General features: G+C 52.3%; 1 protein-coding gene across 1 annotated transcript in view; it reads right to left on the bottom strand.

The window, feature by feature from the left end:
- Nucleotides 1-60: 60 nt before the first annotated feature.
- Nucleotides 61-23,629, bottom strand: part of SMAD3 (SMAD family member 3) — a 118,068-nt gene continuing 94,499 nt past the window's right edge. The window contains exons 5-9 of the mRNA XM_004421731.3: nucleotides 22,313-22,363; nucleotides 12,490-12,702; nucleotides 10,330-10,467; nucleotides 7,197-7,341; nucleotides 61-4,636 (exon numbers count right to left, since the gene is read on the bottom strand). Coding sequence (XP_004421788.1) covers nucleotides 4,513-4,636; nucleotides 7,197-7,341; nucleotides 10,330-10,467; nucleotides 12,490-12,702; nucleotides 22,313-22,363 — 671 coding nt within the window. The 3' untranslated portion in view covers nucleotides 61-4,512. The remainder of the gene's footprint in view (nucleotides 4,637-7,196; nucleotides 7,342-10,329; nucleotides 10,468-12,489; nucleotides 12,703-22,312; nucleotides 22,364-23,629) is intronic.

Here is a 23,629-nt window from a genome sequence, read left to right as displayed (position 1 = left end):
CCCAGGATGCCGCTGGGCTCCCTGTTAAATCTTCTCCCCACTCAGACTTGGCAGCAAGAATAAGACTGAGCTCCTGGCATGGGAGCTTTTCAATGAAAAGTTTATTAGAAGGGCACTTACAGGGGGAAGAGAAGGAGAGAGAGGACACAAATCTTTAACAATAGGGGTACAATGCTTAAAGGGGTGCTCTGCTCTTAAGATACAAAAGTTAGAAAAATCTAGAACACTATAAATACATACATGCTTTTTACAAAGGTATTAAAAGGTCAGGCTGGCTGAGAAGTGAAGGTAACATCTTCCACGTCCTAGTTCCCCCCCGAAATGCACACCAAAACTAGCTGGCCGAGGAAGAGGACAGCCAAGTCGCACCAGCAGCAGTGGGGTGAGCGAAGGCAGCTCCAGCCCCGTGTCAAGCACTCACCCCCAGGAAGGGGAGCTGCTGGGTTCGGAGGCCCCTGTGGGGGGACCTCCACTTGACTCTGAGCCACTGGTCTTCACCCGCTGCCACACGTTGAGCAGCCTGGCCAGCCTGAGCCAAAAAGCCACTGCACCTTCAGCCAGCATTCTCTTCCCAGCCACTGTCCCTGGGAGGAGACCTTTCCAACTTGCTTCAGCAAATTAAATAGTTATGTCTTGAATGGTTTTAAGAAATTATTACATAAATATAAAAACACCAGAATGCTAGAGTGTACGTTACTTCAGCATAAAAAAAAATCAGTTACAGAATCACTGAGAGAACTTCTTAATCCAGTTTACACGATAGGCGAGTTTTTATGTGATAGCTGTGTTTCTGAAAAGTTGCTGTACATCACGTCATTTCCCTTCCACAGAGACGCCACCTCACTTGATCTGTGTCCTTTTGTGCACATTGTTCTGCTTTCCCACCCGCTTGAGAAGTAGCTGGTACTCCTTAAAAGGGTGATATACATTATGAAGACTGTTACTTGAAGAGGTTCTAGAAGGGGACATTTATGCCACAGAAAGAGAAATGGTACAACTTAGCTATGTTGAGGGTTTTTTCTAGATTTTGGGAAAACTCACAACTCTGCCAGTCAGTCACACAGTAAGACACAGGTCCAGAACTAAGCTCGTGCCACTGGTAACCCCTTGGTCAACAGTCCCATGAGCAGTCTGCAGGTTCCTTTCCCTCGCTTTCCTTTAAGGCATACAGAGAGTGGCCTAAGGTGAGCTCCGGCCCTGCAGAGACCATCCCAAAGCCTCCGAAATGGCAGCTTGAGGCTAAGAATGAAATCAGATATAGGCCTTCTCCCCAGACTACGCGCATACATGCATGACAGGCACACATTACTTAAATAAGACCTTTTTCTGCGGTTTGAGTAAAAGCATTTAGCCCTGGAATATGTCCAAACTCTAGGAAGCCAAGGGGAGATGGAGAAAAACAAAACAAACTAAGCACGAGACATGTGCTACAGCTCATTCCAATACATTAACAATGATTTAAAAAAATAATCACCATGGTCAATAAAAAAATACAACACAGACAACATAAGGACAATGGAGAAGTCTGCCAGCAGCCTTGCCCTCATGTGTGTTCTTCCCTAGAAAAAGAGTCAAAGTCCCCGCTCCTGACTCTGGGCTTGTCTCAAAATGTCAGCTCTACAGCCTGCCAGGAAGGTGGCCAACTGAGATGATGTTCCAGCACAGGCCTGTCACCCGAGCCTGGTGGGGCAGCTACCTATGTTGGCGCTGGAAGGATCTAAGTTACTAAATAAAGTGAGGGGTGGGGGGAGCAGAGGAAAGGGAACAGAAGTTGGCTCCTGGGGCGGTGCCGAGGCAGAGGATCTAGGCCCCAGTGCTAGCTGTCCTCTGGTCAGTGTCAGCACAGGGTCACTGTCAGCAAAAGCCGCCAGGTGAAGGGAGCTGGTGGGGCGCCCGGGTGGGGGAATAGCGCACGTAGTGTAGCTGGGACAACTACACGTAAAGTAAAACTGCTCTCCAGCAGCTACTGTCACCCCTCTAGAACTGCCCTTATTTCCTCATGCCCCTTTCAAGTGTCCTTTAAAAAAGTTTTTTAATGTATAAATGCCTTTCATACAACAGGATTTTAAAACTAAGAAAACTAGTTTTGTGACTTAAAAGAAGGACACTAATATTACACATGCCCCAAGGCACCCACACAGCCTCTCTGATGGGACTGGCACCAGGTCCTAACCTCTGAGTAGGGCCGAATTTATTTTCAGTGGTGCCAAAGGTGGGCTTACCTACATTTTTCTCATACATCCTCCTCCAGCAGTCTAGTCTACAAAGAAACAGGGGCAAGTGAGTAGCATTTGGAAAAACACAGAACTAAAACTTCATGCCTCCTAGGAGCCTTCAGCTCTGAGCACTGAGGGTTCTAAGATACCATCCGAAGGCAGCCAGACGTGCCCACTGGATCACCAAAATTGGGCTGTACCTGGAGCCAGTTCCCAAGTACCTGGAAGACAGCTGTGTGCCATAGGAAGCCCGCAAAGGGGATCATGTAGCAGGTGGAGAATGCAGACCCTCAGAGACCACTGCCCAAGGCTTTTAGGAGGAGCATTATGATTGCTCCAGCAGAAGCCAAAATGGAACAATTCATACCACGAGCTCAGACCTGACCAGGAGCATGAATACACATCCAGGACGTTCAGACAGCCTCCTGTGTCTGTAAGCAGCGGCCCACAGATCATTTCACACCAGGCACAGACTTCAGACTTGCAGTATTTGGCCATCTCGGGTGGAGTGAGGGGTTTTGCATTGTCTCTGGTTCTGTGTCAGCAGCCCTTCGAGAAGACTAGCACAGGTCTGTCAAGGCGCTCCTCCCGTCTGCCTGTGTCCTCAGGAGGCTTGGTGAGCAGCTCGCCTATCTGGAAACCTCAAGGCTAGAGCTTCAGAAGTGTAGGATCCTGCAGGTGAGGCACCAGGAAGCCCCCAGCGTCTCCATATAGCATCAGAAATGTCATCACATTGGAGGTTTATACCTGCCCCAAGTATCCACTTTCTTCACCTGGAATAAGACAGGACTTCCATAGGAAATCCTTTTATTTTTCCTGGTAGAAATCCATGAAAAAGTATGGGATAAGTCATTTCACACAAAAACAGCAGCAAAGAATAAAGTACCAATGCAAATGGGAATTCTGTCTGCTGTATTCTGCAAAGGCCAAAGAAAAGGGCTCTTTTTTTCCAGTTGAAACAATCTCACTAATTGCCACTGGGAACAGTACTTATTACACGATATAGCTGCTATAGTTGTCACTGAGGATCCTCCACTGTGAGCTAGATAATCTTATATCCCAGGGGAAAGATGACAGACCTCCTTGCACCAAGCCTGCAATTTTCAAAGGTGTAAAAAATTTTCAATAGCCCTTTTCATTTGCCTGTGTTGGCCTGAGATTTTTCCCTTCTGGTGAATTTGCTTCTTAATTTCAGCTTCCAAAAGTGCTGTCAGGTGTCTTCTCAACAAAACCTGGAAAAGCTTCACCTCAGGAGAGAAGTTGCTGGGTCCCTCTCTGGTTTCTCAGTCAATGCGCCAACCCAGGATTTTTTTTTTTTTTTAATATAAAACATTTAAAAGAGCATATAAGTAAGTTCATTTAATTAATGCAACTGACTACATGAACCAATATAGCCAAATGCAAGAGAAGACGGAGTGAGCTCTTACAGATAACTGGAGACCCATGCAACGTAGTGCTGCCTTAGCCCGAACACCGTCACGTGACAACTGCCTCCTGCTTCATGTGACTGTTTCACGTAATTCAAATCTCTCTGAGATTAACGTAATATAAACTATACACTGCATACGCACTGAGCCTCAGCAGATCCTCCAACTGCTCAAAGGAGAAAGGATAGATTTCTTAAGAGCATTTTTAAAGAGGTGTCGCTCACCAACTTTCCCCCACTGTCCCTGTGTGCACGATCTGAACACACCGCTCACACCAATCAGTCTGCTCTGAGAGGGGAGGAGACGGACGAGCCCCCTCCCCAGCCCAAGTCAGTCCAGCTCTGGGGTTTGTGCGGGGTGGGCCGGAGGGCCGGCTCCGGAATGTTCAGTTGAAGAAGCTTTTGTCAAAAGCGCCAGAGGGCTGGCCATAAGGTTTGCTCAAACCCCTGCAGGCTGTTCCCCACCTAGAACACCCAAGGTGAATTCCACACTCCACTCCTGAAGAGAGCCATTTCCTCTTGGACAGTGACATCCTGGTTGCTGTCATTAAAAGAGAAGGGGGTTGGGGAGGGGGCAGGTGGTGAAATACTACCTGTTTGCTCAAGCCACCAGAGCAGAAGCCATTTCTTGCCCTTCAAACTGGGGCCAGAGGGCAAATGTGTTCAGCAGACACGGCTGTTCATGAAATCCATCTCTGGGTTTGCTTCTGTGTTTTGGAAAACAGGTTGGTGCCACTTTGGTTGAGGGAGAAAAATTTCTTCTTCCTTGACAACAATGAGTTGAGTAGAGTTCTGATTTTCTCCACCTCCTACTTGGCCATTTTCCCCCAAGCCCACCCTCCCCACCCTCCCCCTTCACACCCAATGTCTCTAAGACACACTGGAACAGCGGATACTTGGGGAGCCCATCTGGGTGAGGACCTTGTCAAGCCACTGCAAAGGCCCATTCAGGTGCAGCTCGATCCAGCAGGGGGTGCTGGTCACTGTCTGTCTCCTGCAAGACAGAGGAAAAGGGGTGGGGTGGGGGACTTAAAACATGTCCAGATGGACACATATACAAGTCAGAACAACTTTTTCTGCTTCGGTGACAGTCGTCTTCTCAGAGCCAGAGATAGGCCTCCTGCCTTGCTAGATCCTGCCCTAGAGGAGGTGCCAATAACTTGCTGAGACTGCCAGGCTAACCAGGAAGAGTTCTGAGTAAATAAGGTTCCCTTGATGGGCAAGGAGGTGGCCCTTAAAGAATTAAGCACGTAAGGCAAATGCCAGGGTACCCCGAGGCCCACCAGTTGCTATGATAGGCCCCCGGATGGAGAACCTCCAGCCTGAGCAAAGGTCTCCCTGGGTCCCCTCCGTCCTGAATGGGCACCTACAGCTCCTCCACCTCCAGCCCCGGGCCGGGCCCCCAGCAGCCCACGATGACGCGTGTCTGTCTGATTGAGGGGTGTTTTTTACAAAGCGCCGACAGAGTCCACATGCCGTCGGTTCCCAGTGTGCTGATATAATTCCCATCTATGGCCTTATTTTGGAAAATCTTACAAGCAGAGCGAGCCATGGAACAATTACTGGAAAAAACCAAGGCACACCACACGTTTCTTTTCCCCAAAGCACTTTGTCTAAATTCAGGCTGCTTGATGACGCAGCTCGCAGGCGAGCTCCCAGAGGCTATCTGCTGAGGCCGGAGGCACTGGTGCCAGCTGGAGGTGAGAGGCCTGGGCCCTAGGCCCCGCTTTCGGCCACCTCACAGACAGAGGGGATGAAACCTTACTCCCCTGGCCCAAGAGGCAGAAGGAGGGCAAGACTGTTCTGGGAACGGGCCGCACCCACCAGTGAGGCTGCTCTGTGTTGCTGCCAGGTGGCAGTGACGTGGTGGGTCGCACAGGACTGGGTGTGCTGGCAGCATGTCCTGCACGGTGATACGGTGCTTAGGGATAGGCTTCCACCACCAAGGGGCCCCTTCCCAGCACTTGAAGCTGGAGGGCCGCGGTGTCGCGCCGCGGTGTCGCGCCAGGTTAAGGGCTGCTGGCCCGAAGACACGGCACTCCTTGCTGCACCGACACTTCGCTCGAGTGGAGGGTTAGACGTGGGCTTGTGGACTCGGCCCTGGGGTGCCTGCCTGATCTGGGGTACCAGAGTGTGGCCCCCTGGACTGCAGTCTGAGTGTAAAAAGAGCAAATGGACTTCCCTCTGGCTCTTTTCCATTGGGGTCCATCTTTAAATATTTCCCTCCCCCACTGAAAAAATATTAATTTTCTAACCTTTCAACCCCTGTTCCCTAAATGATTCCAGCCAGGGCTAAAAGGTGGGCTAGAACATCCCTCAGGCTGGGCCTTTGGGCCTGGGATAATCTCCTCAGGCCGTCATAACTGGGTTGCAAGTTCTCCTGAGGTCTGACCACTCGGATTGCTCAATTGGTCATTCATCCCGGATTTCAGAGAGACCCCACAGACCAAGGTGCTATGTTCTCTGGCACTGTGGAACAGACCCAGGGAACAGCAGCTAAAATACGGTAAATGGAAGAAGAGGATTTTATGGAGCGAAATCCTCTAATGAGAATCTGACTTTCCATAAGTCATGCTCATCTGGATTTCATTATGAACGGTGGCCCAGAGCCAACACTGAAATGGGTTTGGCCCGGGTGCAGAATGACTGCACAACAACATGGATTCCAAACATCTGGAAAAGTGAAGAGAAGGGGAGAGCAGCTTGCAGAGCGCTGGCCCCGGCTGACGTGTGGTACCCCAGCGTCTGCCGAGGGGCTGGGGGCTGGGCGCTGGGGGGGGCGGGGCGGGGAGCAGCAGGCCGGGCACACGGCCCCGCATCTCAGGGAACTCCTGTCCAGGTGGGAGAGAAAAGGGACTGGATCCTCTAAGCCCAAACCAGAATGGTCTGAGAGATTCAGCAGAGCAGACCAGGTAGAGGCCTGCTCAGTGCCGTGTTTAAATCAATATCTGAAATTCTGAAAAAAATCGTTTTTCTGAGCAAGTAACCTTTGTTCCTTTATGACCACCCCAAATTTCCTCCTCCCTTCCCTGCTTCTCAGTGTTAACATCCTAGATGCTCAGGGTCCCCCAAGTCAGAGAGGGAGCCACAGGGGAGGGAAGGAACAATAAGATGAAGACTTAACTCCCTGGAGAGGGTCGTCCTAAAACCATCTGCCCCAGATGAGCAACGAGGAAGAAGCCACGAGGGCACAGCTCTAGGCTCAGCTTTTCCACTCACGATGTGACTTCAGGCAAGTCTCTCTCCCTCCCTGGGCCTTAGGTTCCTCATCCACACAAAGAGGATGCCAATGTCCCCACCCAGGGTTGTGGTGGATAAAACGGAACATGTGTGTTCACAGTGCTTGAGAAACTGAAGTGCTGGGCGAGCAGTGCTCAGCTGTTCCTTATCTAGTGAGACTGGGCCCCTCCTGGCTTGCCAGGCCGTGGCCTCTCTTTGAGCCTTAGGTCTCTCTGCTCTTCGGGTGAGGGCTGGCCTGGCTCATCTCTGAGGAGCCCCTGCTCTGCTGTCTGAGTCACCCGTAGTCCCTGTGACATGTGGCACCCAGATCTGACCTGTATTCTGCTCCCCAGCCTTTGACGAAGCTCATGCGGATGGTGCACATTCGTGTCAGCTGGTAGACGGCCTCGAAGCCCTGATTGACAGACTGAGCCAGGAGGGCAGCAAACTCCTGGTTGTTGAAGATCTTCAGGTTGCAGCCTGCCAACAGAACCCAAACAGTGCTTGTGGGGATGAAAAGCATACGTGTCCAGTGCTCCCCTCCTAGCTAAAGCCATCCCTGGAGCACCCAGAATGGCGTAACTCACATGGCTGAAGTGTCACATGGTCATGCCACGCACTGGTGACATACTCCACGCTCAGTACCATGCTGGGGAGGGGCCCACTCAGTCCCTGCCCTTGAAGCCATCACCTCCTCAATGGGGAGATGCAGCTGACATATGTGAGGGGGAGAATTAAACACTGGCCTGTAAGCTCCAACTCCTAGAGCTGTGGGAAGGCTGAGGAAGACTGTGAAGTGGGCTACCAAGAACAAGGGAGATGGTTCGGAGAGGGGGGCCTTGACCTGGACAAAGGAACCAAGGCAGGACTCCAGGGAACAGAGAGACAAGGGCCCCAAGCTGAATGCCCACGGCTGACCACCTGGGCAACAGGAGGAGCCCTTGCCACTTGATAGAGGGAGTGCCGGCAGGGACAGGCCAGCAGAAAGGCTGCCTGGCCTGCCATCCCAACAGGAAGCTCAGCAGAGGGTCCCAGGGCACCTTCCACCCTGGCTCCTCTGATGAATCGGCCTCGTGCTGGGGCCAGGAGGGGGCGAGAGATCTGGGCCACATTTTGGCCTCTGGGCACAAGACTTGGTCGGGGTGACATTCGCAGCAGAGTGAAGATATGTTTCTAACTCTCCAAGCAGTAAAACTAGAGACAGGCACAGATAAAGTTCATCATAAATCTCTTGTTTGAAGTCCTGCCACCTGAGTGCCAGGCATGTGTCAACCAGAAAAAGAGAGACAAAAGCACATGCCGGAACTGCCCGAAAGGTGAGCTGAGGAGACGTGCATCAGTGGGCCAACACTGGGCTCCTAATCTTGCTGTGTGACTCTGGGCTGGTCACTTGCTCTTTGTGAGCCTGTCTCCTTTGTAAAATGAGAGGCTGGCCTCGGAGGTCCTCCCAGCTCTGACACTCCATGAGCTAACCAATACCACCACAGCCAACTCAGCCTTCACCAGCAAGGTCGGGGGAGGGCTCTGGAAGGGAGGGGGCGGAATGCCAACAATGCAGCTAAGCTTCCTCTTCTCCTTTTCTCCAAGGGGAAGTGTGGTGAGGCAGGGTCAGACATGGGCTGCAGCCCCTAGCCGAGCTGAGAAGCACTCGAGTCAGTTCTAGGCTCCCCCTGACTCAGCCATTCACTAGTTGTATGTCCTTGGGCAGGTGGCTTAACGTCTCTGAACTTGTCTCCTCCACATGCCTCCTCACCTGAAGAGCCATGATAACAGGAGAGGACCAAGTGAGATCAGAGACATAAATGTACTCTGTAAGCACAACCACACAATGCTCTGGAAATGAAGAGCACTGTTCATCATTGCAGACGTTCTGCATTCTTTTTTTAAAAAATTTCTTGTGAGGAGATCAGCCCTGTGCTAACATCTGCCAATCCTCCTCTTTTTTTTTTTTGCTGAAGAAGACTGGCCATGGGCTAACATCCGTGCCCATCTTCCTGCACTTTATATGGGACACCACCACAGCACGGCCCGACAAGCAGTGCATTGGTGTGCGCCCGGGATCCGAACCGGTAAACCCTGGGCCGCTGCAGCGGAGCGCGCGCACTTAACCGCTTGCACCACCAGGCTGGCCCCACGTTCCGCGTTCTTAAGTTGACCCTGCCCAAGGCCCACTGCTCCATCATCTGCTACTGACCAGGCAGGAAAAGACATGCCACATGTGTGCCACGGTCAACGGCCTGAGCCAGGCCACACACTCCACCAGCCAGTCACAGTCCACGGTCTGCGGGCTCATGCCCAGTGGCTGCGTGTCAGGTGACAAGTCGGCTTTGGCTGGGGCTTTCTGCTTTGGTTTTCTAAGTAACGAGGCCTTAGATGGGATCAGCCTCCTGCCTGGTCTTACTGCCTAGGCCTGGTCCTGTATAAGCTACCGTCTGAAGTGCAGCCTGACATCCGTTCGTGGTGTGGATTCATCAGCCCTGCTCAGAAGACTCGCAACAGTTCCCCAGAATACAGTCATGTGCCACATAACGATGTTTCAGTCAACGACGGAGGCACATATGACGGTGGTCCCATCAGACTAGTACCATACACCCTAGGTGTGTAGTATGCTACACCATCTAGGTTTGTTAAGCACACTCTATGATCGCACAAGGACAAAATCGCCTAATGATGCATTTCTCAGAACGTATCCCTGTTGTTAAGTGACACGTGACTGTAAAAGCAAAACTTTCTCATGTCCTTCCAAGGCCTGGTCCCATCATCCTTTCTAAACATCTCCCCCGTCTTTTACCTGGTCTCTCCTCCAGCTAGAGTGCCGCCCATACGTGTCCTGCCGCCTGCCCGCTGTCACCTGTGGGCCTCTGTCTGCATTGTTCCCACTGTCTGGAAAGCCCTCACGGTCCCCACCCCACCATCACCATGTACCTAATGCCTACCCATCCTTCAAGGCCCAAATGCCTTCTCCACAAAGCCTTCCCAGATCCACCCATTTGCCCCCTAGATCCAACAGCACCTTATCTGAGCTACTTGCTTGGTGCTTAGTACCCTCCCTTGTATTAAATCATTCGTGTCTTTGTCTTGGCTGGTCCGTTAAGGTCTATGGGGACAGCAGCAGGGCTTCATGCACCCCTCCAACCCCCTACAGCACCTGGCATGGTGCCCCGCATGCTGGTTTGTGGAAGGAAGGAAGGATGGATACTGCCTGAGCATCTGTGCACACAGGGCAACGAGCAGGTACCCACAGGTCAGAGGCAGATCCATGAGACACTGCGTCAGCTCCCTGGAGGTTCAGGGAGAGCACAGTAAGACAGTAAGGCACAGAGAAAACCCAAGCCAAGCACCTCCAGGTTGGCAACGCAAACACTGGTGAGGAGAAAAGGTTAGAAAGGGGAAACCTCTCCAGTGCCCTGGCCACGCACCACGGGGGAGAGGACCCCAGGGCAGGGGTGGGTGTGCAGGTGGTCCTACCTGGTGGGATCTTGCAGACCGTGGCTGGGTGCCAGCCATAGCGCTGGTTACAGTTTGGAGACTGGACGAAAATAGCACTGTCGCTGAGGCACTCTGCGAAGACCTCCCCTCCGATGTAGTACAGCCGCACGCCTCGCCCTAGAGAAAACCCTGTTAGACTGAACCAGAGCCCTGGGCTAGCTGAGGCCAGCACAGGGGGCAGAGCCACAGTGGATGCTCCAAGTAACTGGTTCTTTGCCAGCTTTCCCTTTACCAGGGAAATGGGACCCAGAGCCCAAGGCTACCCTGCACTGGGGAAATGACGGGCAATGCCGGGTTCCTAAAGCCAGAGGAGGCAGATAATGTGAGAAAAGAGCACGAGTTGTCTCAGTGATAGCCTCTGCCACTGATTAGCCATGGGCCTCAGTTTCTTCATCTGTAAAATAGGGATAATAATAATACCTCCCGCACAGGGTTGCTGTGAGACACACAGTGAGTGCCTCATAAGCTCGGCTGTTCCTACTACCACTAAGTCCCCTCCCACTCCAAGGTTCAGAAATTCGTTCAGTAAACTGGCAGGGCTCCTCCTGAGGCAGCAGATACCCAGCAGCCCTTCACTGCAGGGATGGCTTAATGCTACCCCCCGTACCTTCCTCCCCTCAGTGCATTTTTCTAAAACATTCCGTAAGTCTATATCATTTACTTTTCCTTCATCTCTTAAATCCACTCCAGATGGACAGAAATTATTTTTAAATTGGCTCTGCAATTCAAGCAGTTACGTAAACGCTCTGACAAGTTCTCTGCCCAGCCAGGGGATGTTCCCTTCGCCTGCATGGGAAGGTCTCTGTTCCTGCTCCCGGGGAAGAGGCCCAGAGGGCCGGAACACAAAGCCAGACTTTCCAGGCTCAACGTCAAGTGGGATGGAAACTGTTCTCCCTGCCCCTCGGCCCACTACTGCCCATCCCCACCCACTCCACTCCCCGTTTCTTCTTGGGCCGCTGCTGCAGGACTTGGGTCTCACAAACATGCAGGGTGCCGGCAGACTCGGGGTCCACAAGGAGGGGCTGCTGTGTTATGTCGTCAAGAGCCGGGGGAGGGAGAGGTGGAAATGGGAAGACCCAGGCAAAAAGAAGAACAACGTTTGTTTTGTTGATTTTTGAAATATATCTTTTTAATATAGGAAAGTATAAAGAGAATAAGTAAACACCTGTGTACGCCACCCAGGATCAGTATCTTTTTTAAAGTAAAACAAATGGAGAGGCCATTTGGGAAGGACACAGGCTCGGCGGCAGGGGCCTGTTTGTCACCGACTGTGTCACACTCCTTGTGGGGCCTCTGCAGGGCTCTGCCTCTCCCTGGGCATCAGACTATTCCCTGGAGAATGAGCACTTCAGCTCAGACCCATGGCTTCCAAACTTTTCTTCTCTTAACTACAAAATCCTCTTTTCAAATGAAATCTGTGAATGCCCAAGATATAATACAAAGAGCAGAGGTGCTCTGGTTCACGTGGGCCAGACCCCCTGCTGCCCTGCCCAGCCCCTGAGCTTGCCCCGGAGCCCCTGGCTAACCCTGGGGGCTGCGGACGACACCTGAGAATGCCCCACCACACCATCTATACAGCCCTTCTACGTGACTCTGGATCACAAAATTATGAATATCCTTAGCATGATAATTTTATGAGCAAAGTAAGTGACACATCCCATAGCTTCATCTTCCCTAAACTAAGTGATCTTTCGCCATGCTCCGTGTTAGGAGGCAGAGTGTTACCACATGCGGGCAATTCTTACCCTTCTACCTTTTCTAAGTCTCCTAGGATAATCATATAAGAAATTAACAAAGAAAAGATCACTTCTCCAAGACTGGCTAGCTGCTCATCCACCAGTCAGTAATTTAAGGTATTTTTATTAAGAGAACTGCATATGTTGCTTTCTTGTAGACGTCCCTTTCTCGTCCCCTTAAGTGAAGTGTTTTCCTCTGTGGTTTTCAGATTTTCAGGGATGATGTGTGTCTTTGAGCGGGAATGACCAAGCAACCTGAACTCTACCTGTCTGGCCCCTAAACAAGGCAATCAGAATGTGGGGGTGGGGATGGGGGGGTGAGTCCTCTCCCCAGTTTCCAGCAGGAGGCACAGCCGAGTGGGAGTGGGGGTGGGAGGGTGGCGGAAACACAGGCGCCCCTTACCGATATGCCTCCGAGTGAGCTCCACGGCCGCGTTCCTGTTGACATTGGAGAGCAGCCCGAGGCAGAAGCGCTCCGAGTTGGAGGGGTCGGTGAAGCCGTCCACCGTCATGGACGGCTGCGAGGCGTGGAATGTCTCCCCGACGCGCTGGTTCAGCTCATAGTAGGAGATGGAGCACCAGAAGGCCGGCTCGCAGTAGGTGACGGGCTGCAGGTCTGAGGAGACAGGCCAGGCTGCTGGGTCAGTGGGAACCCAGGTCCCGAGCTCCTTGATGGGGTCCCCTGGATGCTCCAGAAGATTGTTTCCCCACCTCTCAGAGGGTCTTTACAATCCCCCCGCCCTCATGCCTTTTATTCTATAAACCTGCAGGATCCAATGGGACAAAATACTCAGGTGTTTGGAGAAGCATTCCCCTGGCCTTGCCACTTTTCATTTAGTTTTAGCTCATAAAGGCCCTGCCCCGCCTGGCCCGGCCTTGGGTGGAAGCAGTCTTCAAGGAGGTGTTGGGCCAAACCCGAAGAGGGCCAGACACCAACTGGCACCTGGGCAAACCCCTGGATGGGCCCCACGCACTCCCGGCGGTCGGGCCACGCCACTGACGCAGTCACCTCCCAGCCTCTCTTCAAGGTCCCCGAAGTAACCCATGCTGATCTCTGTCCCCAAAAGGGCTTTCAGCTTTTGGCTCTGCCTGGTCTTGGGCAAACTCCTAGCCTGTCGGGCAGCAGTGTCCAAACCCATAAAATGAAAGGCTGGCGCAGCCCAGGGGCTTCCACACTGTGCTCAGTGTCTGCAAGCACACAGGCACCAGGCGCCATCTGCAGAGAGAACCGGGTCCATGTCTCTCATTACAGAAACTACCTCACAAATGCATCCAGATGCCATCTCTCCGGATGGCTAAGACACAAACTCACCTAAAGGAAATTCCTAATTTGTCCTAGTTGTCAGTCTCAACTAGGGGCTCCTCAAAGCAAAGCTGCCACCTTGTGAAGGGTTGTTCTCTTTCTCAGAAGAGTTGGGAACCCCTGAAATAGAGGCTTGCCCTCACGTGATCCCAGATCACCTTTCCTGTGACTCCCTAGCTCTCCCGTCACCTCCAGCCATTGCGAGCCCCACTCCTGCCAGGTGCCCCTGCTTTCCTCCTGCCCATCTCTGCATCATCTCTCACACCTCGGTGGGTCCATCCTCTTAGCCCTGGGCCAGCCCTCATCATTCCTCACCTGCATGAGTGCCACAGCATTCTAACAGGACCCCGCAGCACTCCAGTCTAGCCCCTTCCAGCGGCTTCTTGGCACTGCACGGCTCCCACCTAGGCTGGGAGTGCTGAGGCCCACCACATCCCGCTCACTGCCTACGTGAACCCCACCCACTGGTTGGAGAATCAGAGTCTCTTGCTCATTCTCATTCCTCCATCTCTGACCTCCAGCCCGGACCACTCACTCTGGCCCTTAAATATATTTGGAGCCACCTGGTTACTCAGGGTGCATATTGTGCAAGCTGGTGAGGGCAACAGGAAGGGCTCACCGTGCCAAGTCTCAGCACTGGCTGAGACCCCTGCTCTCTGCCGGCCAGGCAACTTCCCGGAGCGAGAACCCACCAGGAACCTCTGCTCACCAGACCTCTGAAAGTGTGTAAAGCCCAAGAGAGGAAAATCAGAAGCTGTTCTGGGGGGGGGGGCTGGGTGCCCACAATCCCTTCTGAAGGTAGAGAGAACCTAAACACACGGGAGGAGCTGCAGACCATAACATGCCTGCACACAAAACACCCCAGAAGCGTCAGCTGGGGGGTCAGGACATCCAGATCAGGTTTCTCAACCTTGGCATTATTGACATTTTGGGTCAAATCATTCTTTGTTTAGGGGGAGGTGGGGATGCTGTACATTATAGGATATTTAGCAGAGCATCCCTGGCCTCTACCCACTAGATGCCAGTAGCACATGTCCATCTCACCCTCCCAAGCTGTGATGATAAGAAATGTCTCCAGACATTGCCACATGTCTTCTCGGGGGCAAAATCACTCCCAGATGAAAACCACTGCCCTAGATGTTTAACCAGATCATGGAGCACAAGCTTTAAAGCCAGATGGACCGGAGTTTACTCTCCACTCAGGCACGGACTAGCTGTGCGACTGTGAGCAAACCCCTAGCCACGGAGTGGAGAATCTTCTTTACCACCAGGTGCTGTTTGTAGATAAACTGAGATAACCTGTGTGAAGTGCAGGGCAGGCATCAGGCACTCCGTAAACGGTGTTAATTACAGTAACTTTGATTATATGAACGTGAGAACGTCCTGTTCCTGTCCTGACGTCCATCACAAGAGGGGCAAAGCCTCCTTTCCCCTTTCCTCCCTTCCCAGGGTGGACCAAGGGAAGAGGACGGGAGGCAGGGGATCTAAGCTACTTAATGGGTAAGGGGGGTAGTGACGGGGCAGGAGCGACCATGGCCTGTGGCCTGTGCCCCTGAGGTTGCATTGAGCCACGTCAGCCACACTCAGCTCTGGCGTTGCTCAATGCTTTGACATTCCAGTGAGATAAGCTTTATTCTAAACAATGTGGTCACTAAAATGTGAGCTATGTTGCTTTGAAAATCTTGAAAGAAAGAAAGAAAAAAAAAAAAGAAATCCAAGTGCAATCCAAGCCTTCAAAGTGATCAGGCAACATGTCAGGGCCAAGAAGTAATGGGGAAGGGCAGCGGGCCACCACTGCCCAGGGGCAGGCTTCCTGACCTTGCTGTGTGACCTTGGGGACATGACCTACCTCTCTGGCCTCAGTTTTCCATCCGAGCAGTGACTGCAGTGTAGAAGACAGCCAGAGCAGACCATCCAGGTCACTGTGCTTCTGGCACGGGTCAGCCAGAAGAGGCAGCTGTGGCTGATCTGGGCCGGCCCCAGCTGCCCTGGCAAAGTGCAGAACAGAACCGAGTTCTCATCCCTAGATTATAAAGCCTTGTCCAGCACCCCCTGGGCTTAGTCCAGGCAGAAGAGAGAGAGCTAGGCTCCTGGGAACACTGACACAGGCCACCCATCAAAAGAAGAAAGGCCGGCAGGCCACCCATTGGGTAACATGGTGCCGGAACCATGCTCTGCAGAGGTGTAGGCTGCTAGGCGCTTCAGAATCAGAGAGGGGCTGGGAGTCCCAGCCCAGGAGGCCCTCCCAAGCAGATCTGAGCCTTTATCCAAACATCCCTGCAACTCACAGACACACACTGGACAGTGTTGTGGAAAACACTGGATGCAGAAGCCTGACAGATAATTAAGAAGATGCTCGTTTGTGGGGAGGAGCAGAGTCAGGCCAAGGCAAAATCTGAAGGCTGCCATTTCGGAGAGTGCTGTTTGGATGAGCTGACCTGAGTTCAGAAGCAGGACTGAACCGGAGCAGCACCCCCAGCCATGCATTTACTCTTCTCTGCAAACAACTGAAAGCCAGCGCTGCCTTTCGTCTTCCTCCTTCCCATCACCCCTCAGCTGCTTCCTCAGGCCTGTCTGCAAGAAGAGCTGCAGGACAAAGAGTATGGCCACCACCTCGGTTCTCCTTTGAACAGCACTTTATTTTTAAACCGCATGCACGCCCTCATTTCTTTCCCACCAAAAGACTTATCCACACCATGGTTAAGTACAAGACAAACAAAACGTCAGGACCCTGGAAAGGAGAAGGCTCTAGACAGGATAACCATGAGGTTATGGCTACTGAAAGAGCACTCAGCTTGGCTCTGAGCTTCCTAGCAGACAAGGAAAAAAGGGAGCCTAATATGCTACATGGTTCTGGTTGGTGGACAGACAATGTGGACTAGTTCCACAGAGGAAACAACATTTGTCCTGGCACTAAATCTTAAGAAATCTGTCAAGTGGCAACCCATCCCCCACATCAATCAAGCCAGCTGGCCAGCCTTGGTTTCAAGAGTTTCCCAACAAATGCAGAAGCATCTTTACATAAGGTTGCTTCTTGAAAAGGACCTGAAGACATGGCATCCAAAGGCCCCTCTGGGAGGACGACTCGACGGCAGTAAGGTGACTTGCCCCAGTGGAGAGTGGTTTCATGTCTCCAGGCCAAGGACTCTGCGCACCTGGAGTGGCAGACGGTGACGCGTGTCCAAAGCCTTCCCTTCAAACAGCCCCGCTCCCGGCTAGACTACTGAGTCTGTGCTAATCTCTCTTTCTGGAGCAGAGGTGTTGGAGACGCAGGAGCCTCCAGCTCCAGCCATTTGGGGCCCCTGCCCCTACTGGTGTGGTGTCGGCCAGACTTCTTGAGTGGCATGGGGCACTTAATTCATGATTGGCCCCTTGCCAACCTAACGCATTGGCTGGCTTCAGTTTTGAGCCCTATTCCAAGCTGGCATAGACTTTCTGTTTTGTTTAAGGAAAATAAAACAGAATGAAACCCAGAAGGCAACATTTGGATTAAGGGATGCCTATTAAAAACATGTGCAAGAGATCCAAATCCGGTAAAGGAAAGGTGGGCGGCAGGGGGGCGAAATTAACTTTCTACTATAAATCGCAAGCGGGGACCGGGCGAAGGCCAGGAGTGCTGGCGCTGCGAGGCTACAGGTCACATGTGAATGGACTGGCTTCATCTGGGCCCTCCTCACCTGCGGGAGGCAGCTCAACCTCAGCCCAGGAGACTCTCGCTCCATTCCCCACGTGCCTTCATGCTGTCACATCTCCGTCCTTGCTGCTCCCGCTGCCTGGGCTGCCCGGGCTGCCCGGCCCCTTTATCTGTGAGGACCCAGCGTTTAAGGCCCAGCTCACGTGGCTGTGAACCACTCCCTCACGCGCTCCGTGCAGACTCGACCCCTTGTGTCTGAGCCACATGTGCTCCTGAGGGTTGTTCCTGCAGGCCCAGGCCGGCTGTGTCCCAGCATCTGGGGTACCAATTCCGACCTATCTCCCTAAGGACTGTAACAACAAACCAAGTTGTACGCAGAAAGAACGCATGCTCTTTCAGCCTAGGACTAGTTTACTGAAGCCAAGAACAGTGGCCAAGTCTGAGAGCCAGACCCTCGGGAGTGTGAGGGTACAGCCGGCAGCTGACTTTCTGTCCTTAAGACGCCCGCCTGTGAGTGCCCAAGCTTACCGAAGATTAGAGTCCGGGAGGCCTTAGGAAAAGCCTTGTGCAGCAGCATGAAGACACCTGGAACGGGGTTAGGCCTGCAACCTGACCCCTGTCCTCTCTCAGGGGCCAGTGGTCTTCCCACTGCCCTGCCACCCTGGTCCTTGTCCTTCCCTCCTGGCGGGAGAGGAAGGCCCCCTCTGCAGCAGCCCTCTGGGAAACCATCACCTCCTTAAACTCCAGCTCAGCCGCTGCCCCAGGGCATCCCCGGTACCCCATTTCCAGGTCAAGGCCCCTCCCAAAAAACTTCTCACTTTAAAGCAGAGAACAACTTACTCACCGGCAGGATCCAGCTTGCTATCTTTTCCTCTCTCTCCACCTCCCCCTCCTTCCCCTCGTTGGCCCCTGTCCTTCTGATTTAGATGCTTAGGAAATTCCAGGTGACTCATCCAGAATGATGTCTAATAACAGGAACCTCACCTGCTCACATCCCTTCCCTGCAAACAAAGCCCCCTGGTCTCCGGGGAGCTGCCTCTGGCGAAGCTGAGCTGGCCCTCAGTCACACCCTGGGGCTCCTCCGAGAGTCGCCAGCAGTGGCTCTACTGTGGCAGGAGGCTCAGCCTTTTGCCTGGGGTGGGGAGGAAATGAAGAAGGAGCCAGATGTTCTATGCTTGCTTTCTTTTTGTATAATTTCTTTACAAGAAATGATCAGATGTCCTGAGATGTCTCCATCTTTCTCTAGGAAGAACTCACTGTGTGCCTGTCCTCATCCTACCATTTGGGACACACTGGCCATGAAGAAATGCAGAGGCTGCTGCTGCGTGCTGCCTCCAGTCCCCCACCTTTTATTTGCCCTTCAGTCCATCGCTGACCGACTTCAGCCCCCACCTCTCCCCACAACTGCTCTCCAAAGGATGCCCTTGAACTCTTGACGGTCAAACCCAACAGCCCCTTCTTACATCTCATTTCACAACTCTGCAGGACCTGCCCACTGCCGTCCTTCAGTGCCTCCCTCCCCTCTGGCTGCCACAGCCCCATCCTCCACCTGGCCCTCAGCCTCTTCCTCGAGGGGGGCCCCCGTCAGTCTGTCTCTGGCCCTCTTTCCTTCTTGAGCTGGGTCTCCCTCTTTGCTGAATTCATTTCCCTTTGTCAGTGTTTCCAGAGGGAGATCTATGAATGGTCAACGGGATTACAGGAGACGTGTTCCAACACTGATCAGATCCATGGGAGAAATGCTGGCTCAAAGAGGCCTTCTTCCTGCAGGACTTATCAGAGGCTTTACTATGCAAGTGCCCTGGGGATGCCAGGAGGGGGTTCAGTACAGGCTTTCCAAACTCATTTGATGACAAAATCTTGTCTTCCTGGCCCCACTTTGGAAAAGGCTGTCATATGTGCTAACGGCTTCCAAATCTGCCCCTCCAGCCCCAGCCTCTCTCCTGACTGTCCAGTTGCTTTCTGGACACAGTTAGGCATAGGCAACTCACCGTTGTCTTCCAACCCAACCCACCCCATCTCCTGGCTGTCCTGCCTCAGTTCAGAGGCCTCAATGTCTTCCCAGGTAAAGCTGGTCAATAAATCCTGCTGATTCAGGCCCACCACTCTCTCTCTCCAACGCCCTCTCCTGACCCCGCTGCCCTCTCTCTAAAGCATTCATCTCGGCTTCCTTCGCTGCAATAGCTTCCGAAGTGGGTTTTTTGTTTTTGGTTTTTTGGTCTCCAGTTATTTCTTTCCAAATTTAAATTCCACACAGTGGCCAGATTAATCTTGATGAAGCTGTCATCAGATAACCCCTCCACTCAAAAACCACCAACGACTGTCCTGTAGGCAAGAGACTAAATAAGCGTGGCATTCAGGGCTCTTCTCTCATTGCCCCACCAGCCCCCTCAGCCTCATCTTCTCCATTGTGCCTCCCGCCATGCCAACCAACCATGCTGCCAGAGCTCACTCTGCCCTTTCACGCCATTCCTGCCATCTGCCACGTCCTTCCCTCCTTCTCTGCCTCACTTGTCCACCTGTCCCCAAGGTCCAGTTCACACATGTCACCACAACTCCAAGGTCTTCCCATCCCATCCAACACTTTCCTCCTTGGCATATATGGTTCCTCCCTCCTCTGTGCTTCTACCTTGGCACCTGGCACAACGTAGCACAGGTGGACACACACACCTCCAGCCACTGCACCAGACCGTGAATGCCCAGCCTAAGCATCCTCCCCACCTCTGGACCCAGCATCGTTACATACTTGGAGCTCAGCCAGCGCTGACTGAATGAGTTCACACAGGAGCCACTGGCAAGCCTGGATGATGTCCCGCCTGCAATGCCATCGTGCCCTCCTCTGAACCCTCAGGGTACTTCACCCGCACCGACGCCTTGTTTTATAATCGTGTGTCCTCCTGCCTCGTTTACCCCAACAAAGCCATGAGCACCTCGATGGCAGGGTCTGTGATGACTCTCCGAATCCCCCACCTGGACTGGCACACGAGGACCAGGCAGGAAGCGCCTGGGGAATGACGAGTGAGAAAGAGACAAGCAGGCAGGCAGGGCTCCCATCCAGGGACCACATGGGACACCAGGGTCCTCACCTTGACCTTTGTCCTCGACTAAAAGAGAGTAAGTACTCGTCTTGAGCCTTGTTCTTCTGAGGGAGAAAGGGAGAGCTGGCCTCAGGGACCCCGCAGGGCAGTGTCCTGCTGCAGACAGGAGGTGGGCACATCCCGGATCCTGAAGGCCTGAGTTCAAAGCCAGCTTCTCCATTTACTAGTTGTGTGACCCGGGATGAGTTAGTTAACCAGTCTGTTTCTTGGTTTCCTAATCTGTGAAATGAGAAATTACACCACCACTACCTTCGATGGCTGTTATGGAGACTGGGTTAACGTGCATGAAGCACTCTGAACGACACTCAGTAAGCAGCAAGTTCTCAAGAAATGCTTGCCATCTTTGTCACTATGGTCTCACCTCCTTCCGGCCATGAGGCCTGGAGGCTAGGAGACTTCATGGGTTGGGATGAAGCCAATAGTTCTGAATGGGTAACGGTGGTGTTCGAGGGCTCGTCAAGTGGAGAGGAAGCTGGGCTTGTCAGCGGCCGTGTCTCACCATGAGTCCTAACCCTGACTCGTCAGCTGACTTGTCCCTCCATTCAGATCTTCCCTGCAGAGTGGCACCCACTCTGCCCACTGGGCTAGGAGGCTATTCCTTCCTTTGGAAGAAATGACCTAAGAGTTCTTGACCCTCAGATAAGGGGCCTGAGGAACAGGGCATCAACAAGGCCCTCTGCCTTGGGTCCAGGTTCAAGAACCATCCTGTGATCCTTGTCCATACAAGCTAGAGGGGAATTCACACGAAACTACCACCTGGGACAACTCTCAGTCTGAATCGCTGAGTCACGCAGCAGGTTCAAAGACAAATGCCTGCTCCCGAGTCTGTCAACGGAAAGTGCTGCCTTGGCCACGGGGGGATAAAATGGAGTAGAAATGAAATCTCAACCAGCCAGCTCAAAAGCTGAAAGCCGAGAGTCAAATTCACCGTCGTGGCCTTTAATTTCTCAAGTGTTAACATAGCTTCCAGCCTTCAGTTTGTTGCTAATAACTCAATCAGTCCTTTCACGTCGGGAATTTGACCTTCCTCTGCAAAGCCCGACACTCCCAGTGATATTATTTTACAAAGATGTTAAAACAGATCCCCCAAAGTCACATTTCACACTGCCCACCTGTCAGCCTGTATTAAAGGTTTTCAAGCATCTCCCAATGTTCCCAATGATGACTCTCTTCATCTGACTATCAGTCAAGGACTGGAAACAACTGGGAACAAAAGCCAGGCCGATCCATTCGGATTCACCAAGCTTGGACGTTAACTCTTTCTTTTCCTAAGCCACAAATTAAGCCCTAGCAATAAAGGCCAAAACTAAATCAAACTCACATTTTTCTAAAACCAACACATAAAAAATTCCCCTCAATACAGACATTTCATTTGTCCTGAGCCCTTCAGCAGGCCCCGGGCTAGAACTGAAGGAGGCTCCTGCATTAGAACAGCGAATCTCAGAAAAAATGACCCAGAAGTCCAACAACTGAGAGAGGGTTGTGGAAATGATGGTCCAGCTGCTCCAAAACATCAAGAGAGAATGCAAGATGATAAAGGAGGCCTCTAAAAATGGAAATGTGTTTACAAAATAACATAAAGAGAAGAAAGAATGAAAAAATGGATACGCACTATGACCTCAGTGGCAAGGCACAAACATATATACGCCTGATCCACAAACATCAGAAGGACTATGATCAAACAGAAAGAGTTGTGTTAGGGTGGGGAGGTTATGGGCAATTGTGCCTTTTTTCCCCAAATTTCTTATATGTTGCTGTTTTAAATAAAAATGACATCATTGTAAGATGAAATGCTCAAATAAAATCCAAATAAGTATATCTGAAACAAGTCTACGAAAGTCGGGGGGCTGGAGTCTGCACGGCTGCCCATGGCTTAGCATCAAACCACACGCGTATGCTTGGCTGACCACAGACCCTCGTCACCTGAGTACAAGGTTTGGGGGATTTTCATTCACTCACGTCTAACCGCCACCCAGGGGAAATACAAACCCAGCATATGGTTGTCTTTCCTGCCACCACTGTTCTCAGGTTTCCTCATTCTGTGGGTGACCCCAGAATCAGTGTAACTAGAAACCCTGGCTGATGGTGGCGGTGGGGGCAAGAGCCTCACCTTCAGGGCCCCCTCCCCACACTGGCCACCAGCCAGGGCTGCAGCTAGAAGGGGTTACGGTCAGATGGACAAGGAGGTACTTACCCAAGTTATTGTGTGCTGGGGACATTGGATTCGGGGATAGGTTTGGAGAACCTGTAAGGTGAGACACAGTTGAGAGAATTCATAAAAGACTCTTGGCCTGGACAGCCAAATTCCTGAATGCTTGCATCAAGATGGGGTAGCTCAACACAGCAGGAAGAAAACCCTGGGCTGAGCCTCCAAGGCCCAGGAGAAGGCCAAATCCCATATCCCCGCCTGGACTTTCCCTGCCCTGGGCCTGATTCTTCATCTGTGGAACGAATGGATGAGCGGATGATCTCGGAGGTCTCCTCCACGACGCGATGATTTGATGCCTCTAACCAAGACCCGCACCACAGGGCTGCTGAGTTCCCTACGAGGGTACACTGACCCTACACCGACCCGCCCTGCTAACTATGCCCCCAGGAAGATGAGGAGCCCAGGGAAGGCCCTCGCCCCAGCTGGTCAAAAACCCAGGCAGCAGAGGCCAGCCTTCCCACACAAGTGGCGCTGGTCACTGCCCAGACGTCACTATCGCTGCTCTCAGAGGCTCAGGAACCTGGAAATTCCAATCCAGCCCTTTCCCTAGGTTTCAGGAAACTCACCAAGCTGCCTCAGAAATCCCACGACTCAGCAACCAGACCGACATTTTATGTAACACATGATGCTACGTGTAGGAAAAAGTCCAAACCTACCCAGGTCTCCCTCCTCTATTACCTTCACTCCACCCCTCACTCTTGGAGAAAAGAAAACCCACATGGCATCAGCCTTTCAAAAAATCAAGGGGCTGCCTTTCTACAGAGCAACCCTGGGCTCATCCTCCCTTGTTCCTGCATCCACGGGGCTAGGAGAGTTATTTCTTTATTCACAGCCCTGTGGGGCTAGCTCTGCCCCCTGAAATCTACCGGTCCTCACGGCAGGGCCTCAAGCATCTACTGCCTTGACCTGTTAATGGGGGTCTGTTCCTGCTCCCCAACCCAGATATAACCTCCTTGAGGACAAGGGATGAGCCATGGGTTTCTTTTTCTCCCTCAGCACCCAATCCATCAGGGCTGTAGATGAGTCCTGGGAGAAGCAGAGCTTCCAAATCAGCCGTGGGGTCCAGACATGCCACCATGTATCAGCTATGGGACTTTGGCAAGGTGGTTTAACCTCTCTGAGCCTTTATTTTTTCCCTCAGGTACAAAATGGGGAAGACATCATCTATTGTGTGATTTGTGGAAATGAAGTGAGATTGAGCATATAAAAATGCCTACACAGTGGGCACTCAATAAACATTGGTTTCCTATTTTATGGTGGCCGGATTCATGAAGACCCAGGAAGGATGTGAGACCTCCTCAC

The sequence above is a fragment of the Ceratotherium simum genome, chromosome 3 (genome assembly GCF_057802395.1).
Source record: "Ceratotherium simum simum isolate JZ-2026a chromosome 3, ASM5780239v1, whole genome shotgun sequence".
In the NCBI taxonomy this organism is placed as follows: Eukaryota; Metazoa; Chordata; class Mammalia; order Perissodactyla; family Rhinocerotidae; genus Ceratotherium; species Ceratotherium simum.
The sequence above is the reverse complement of the archived record's forward strand: the minus strand, read 5'-3'. Positions and strand labels throughout refer to the sequence as shown.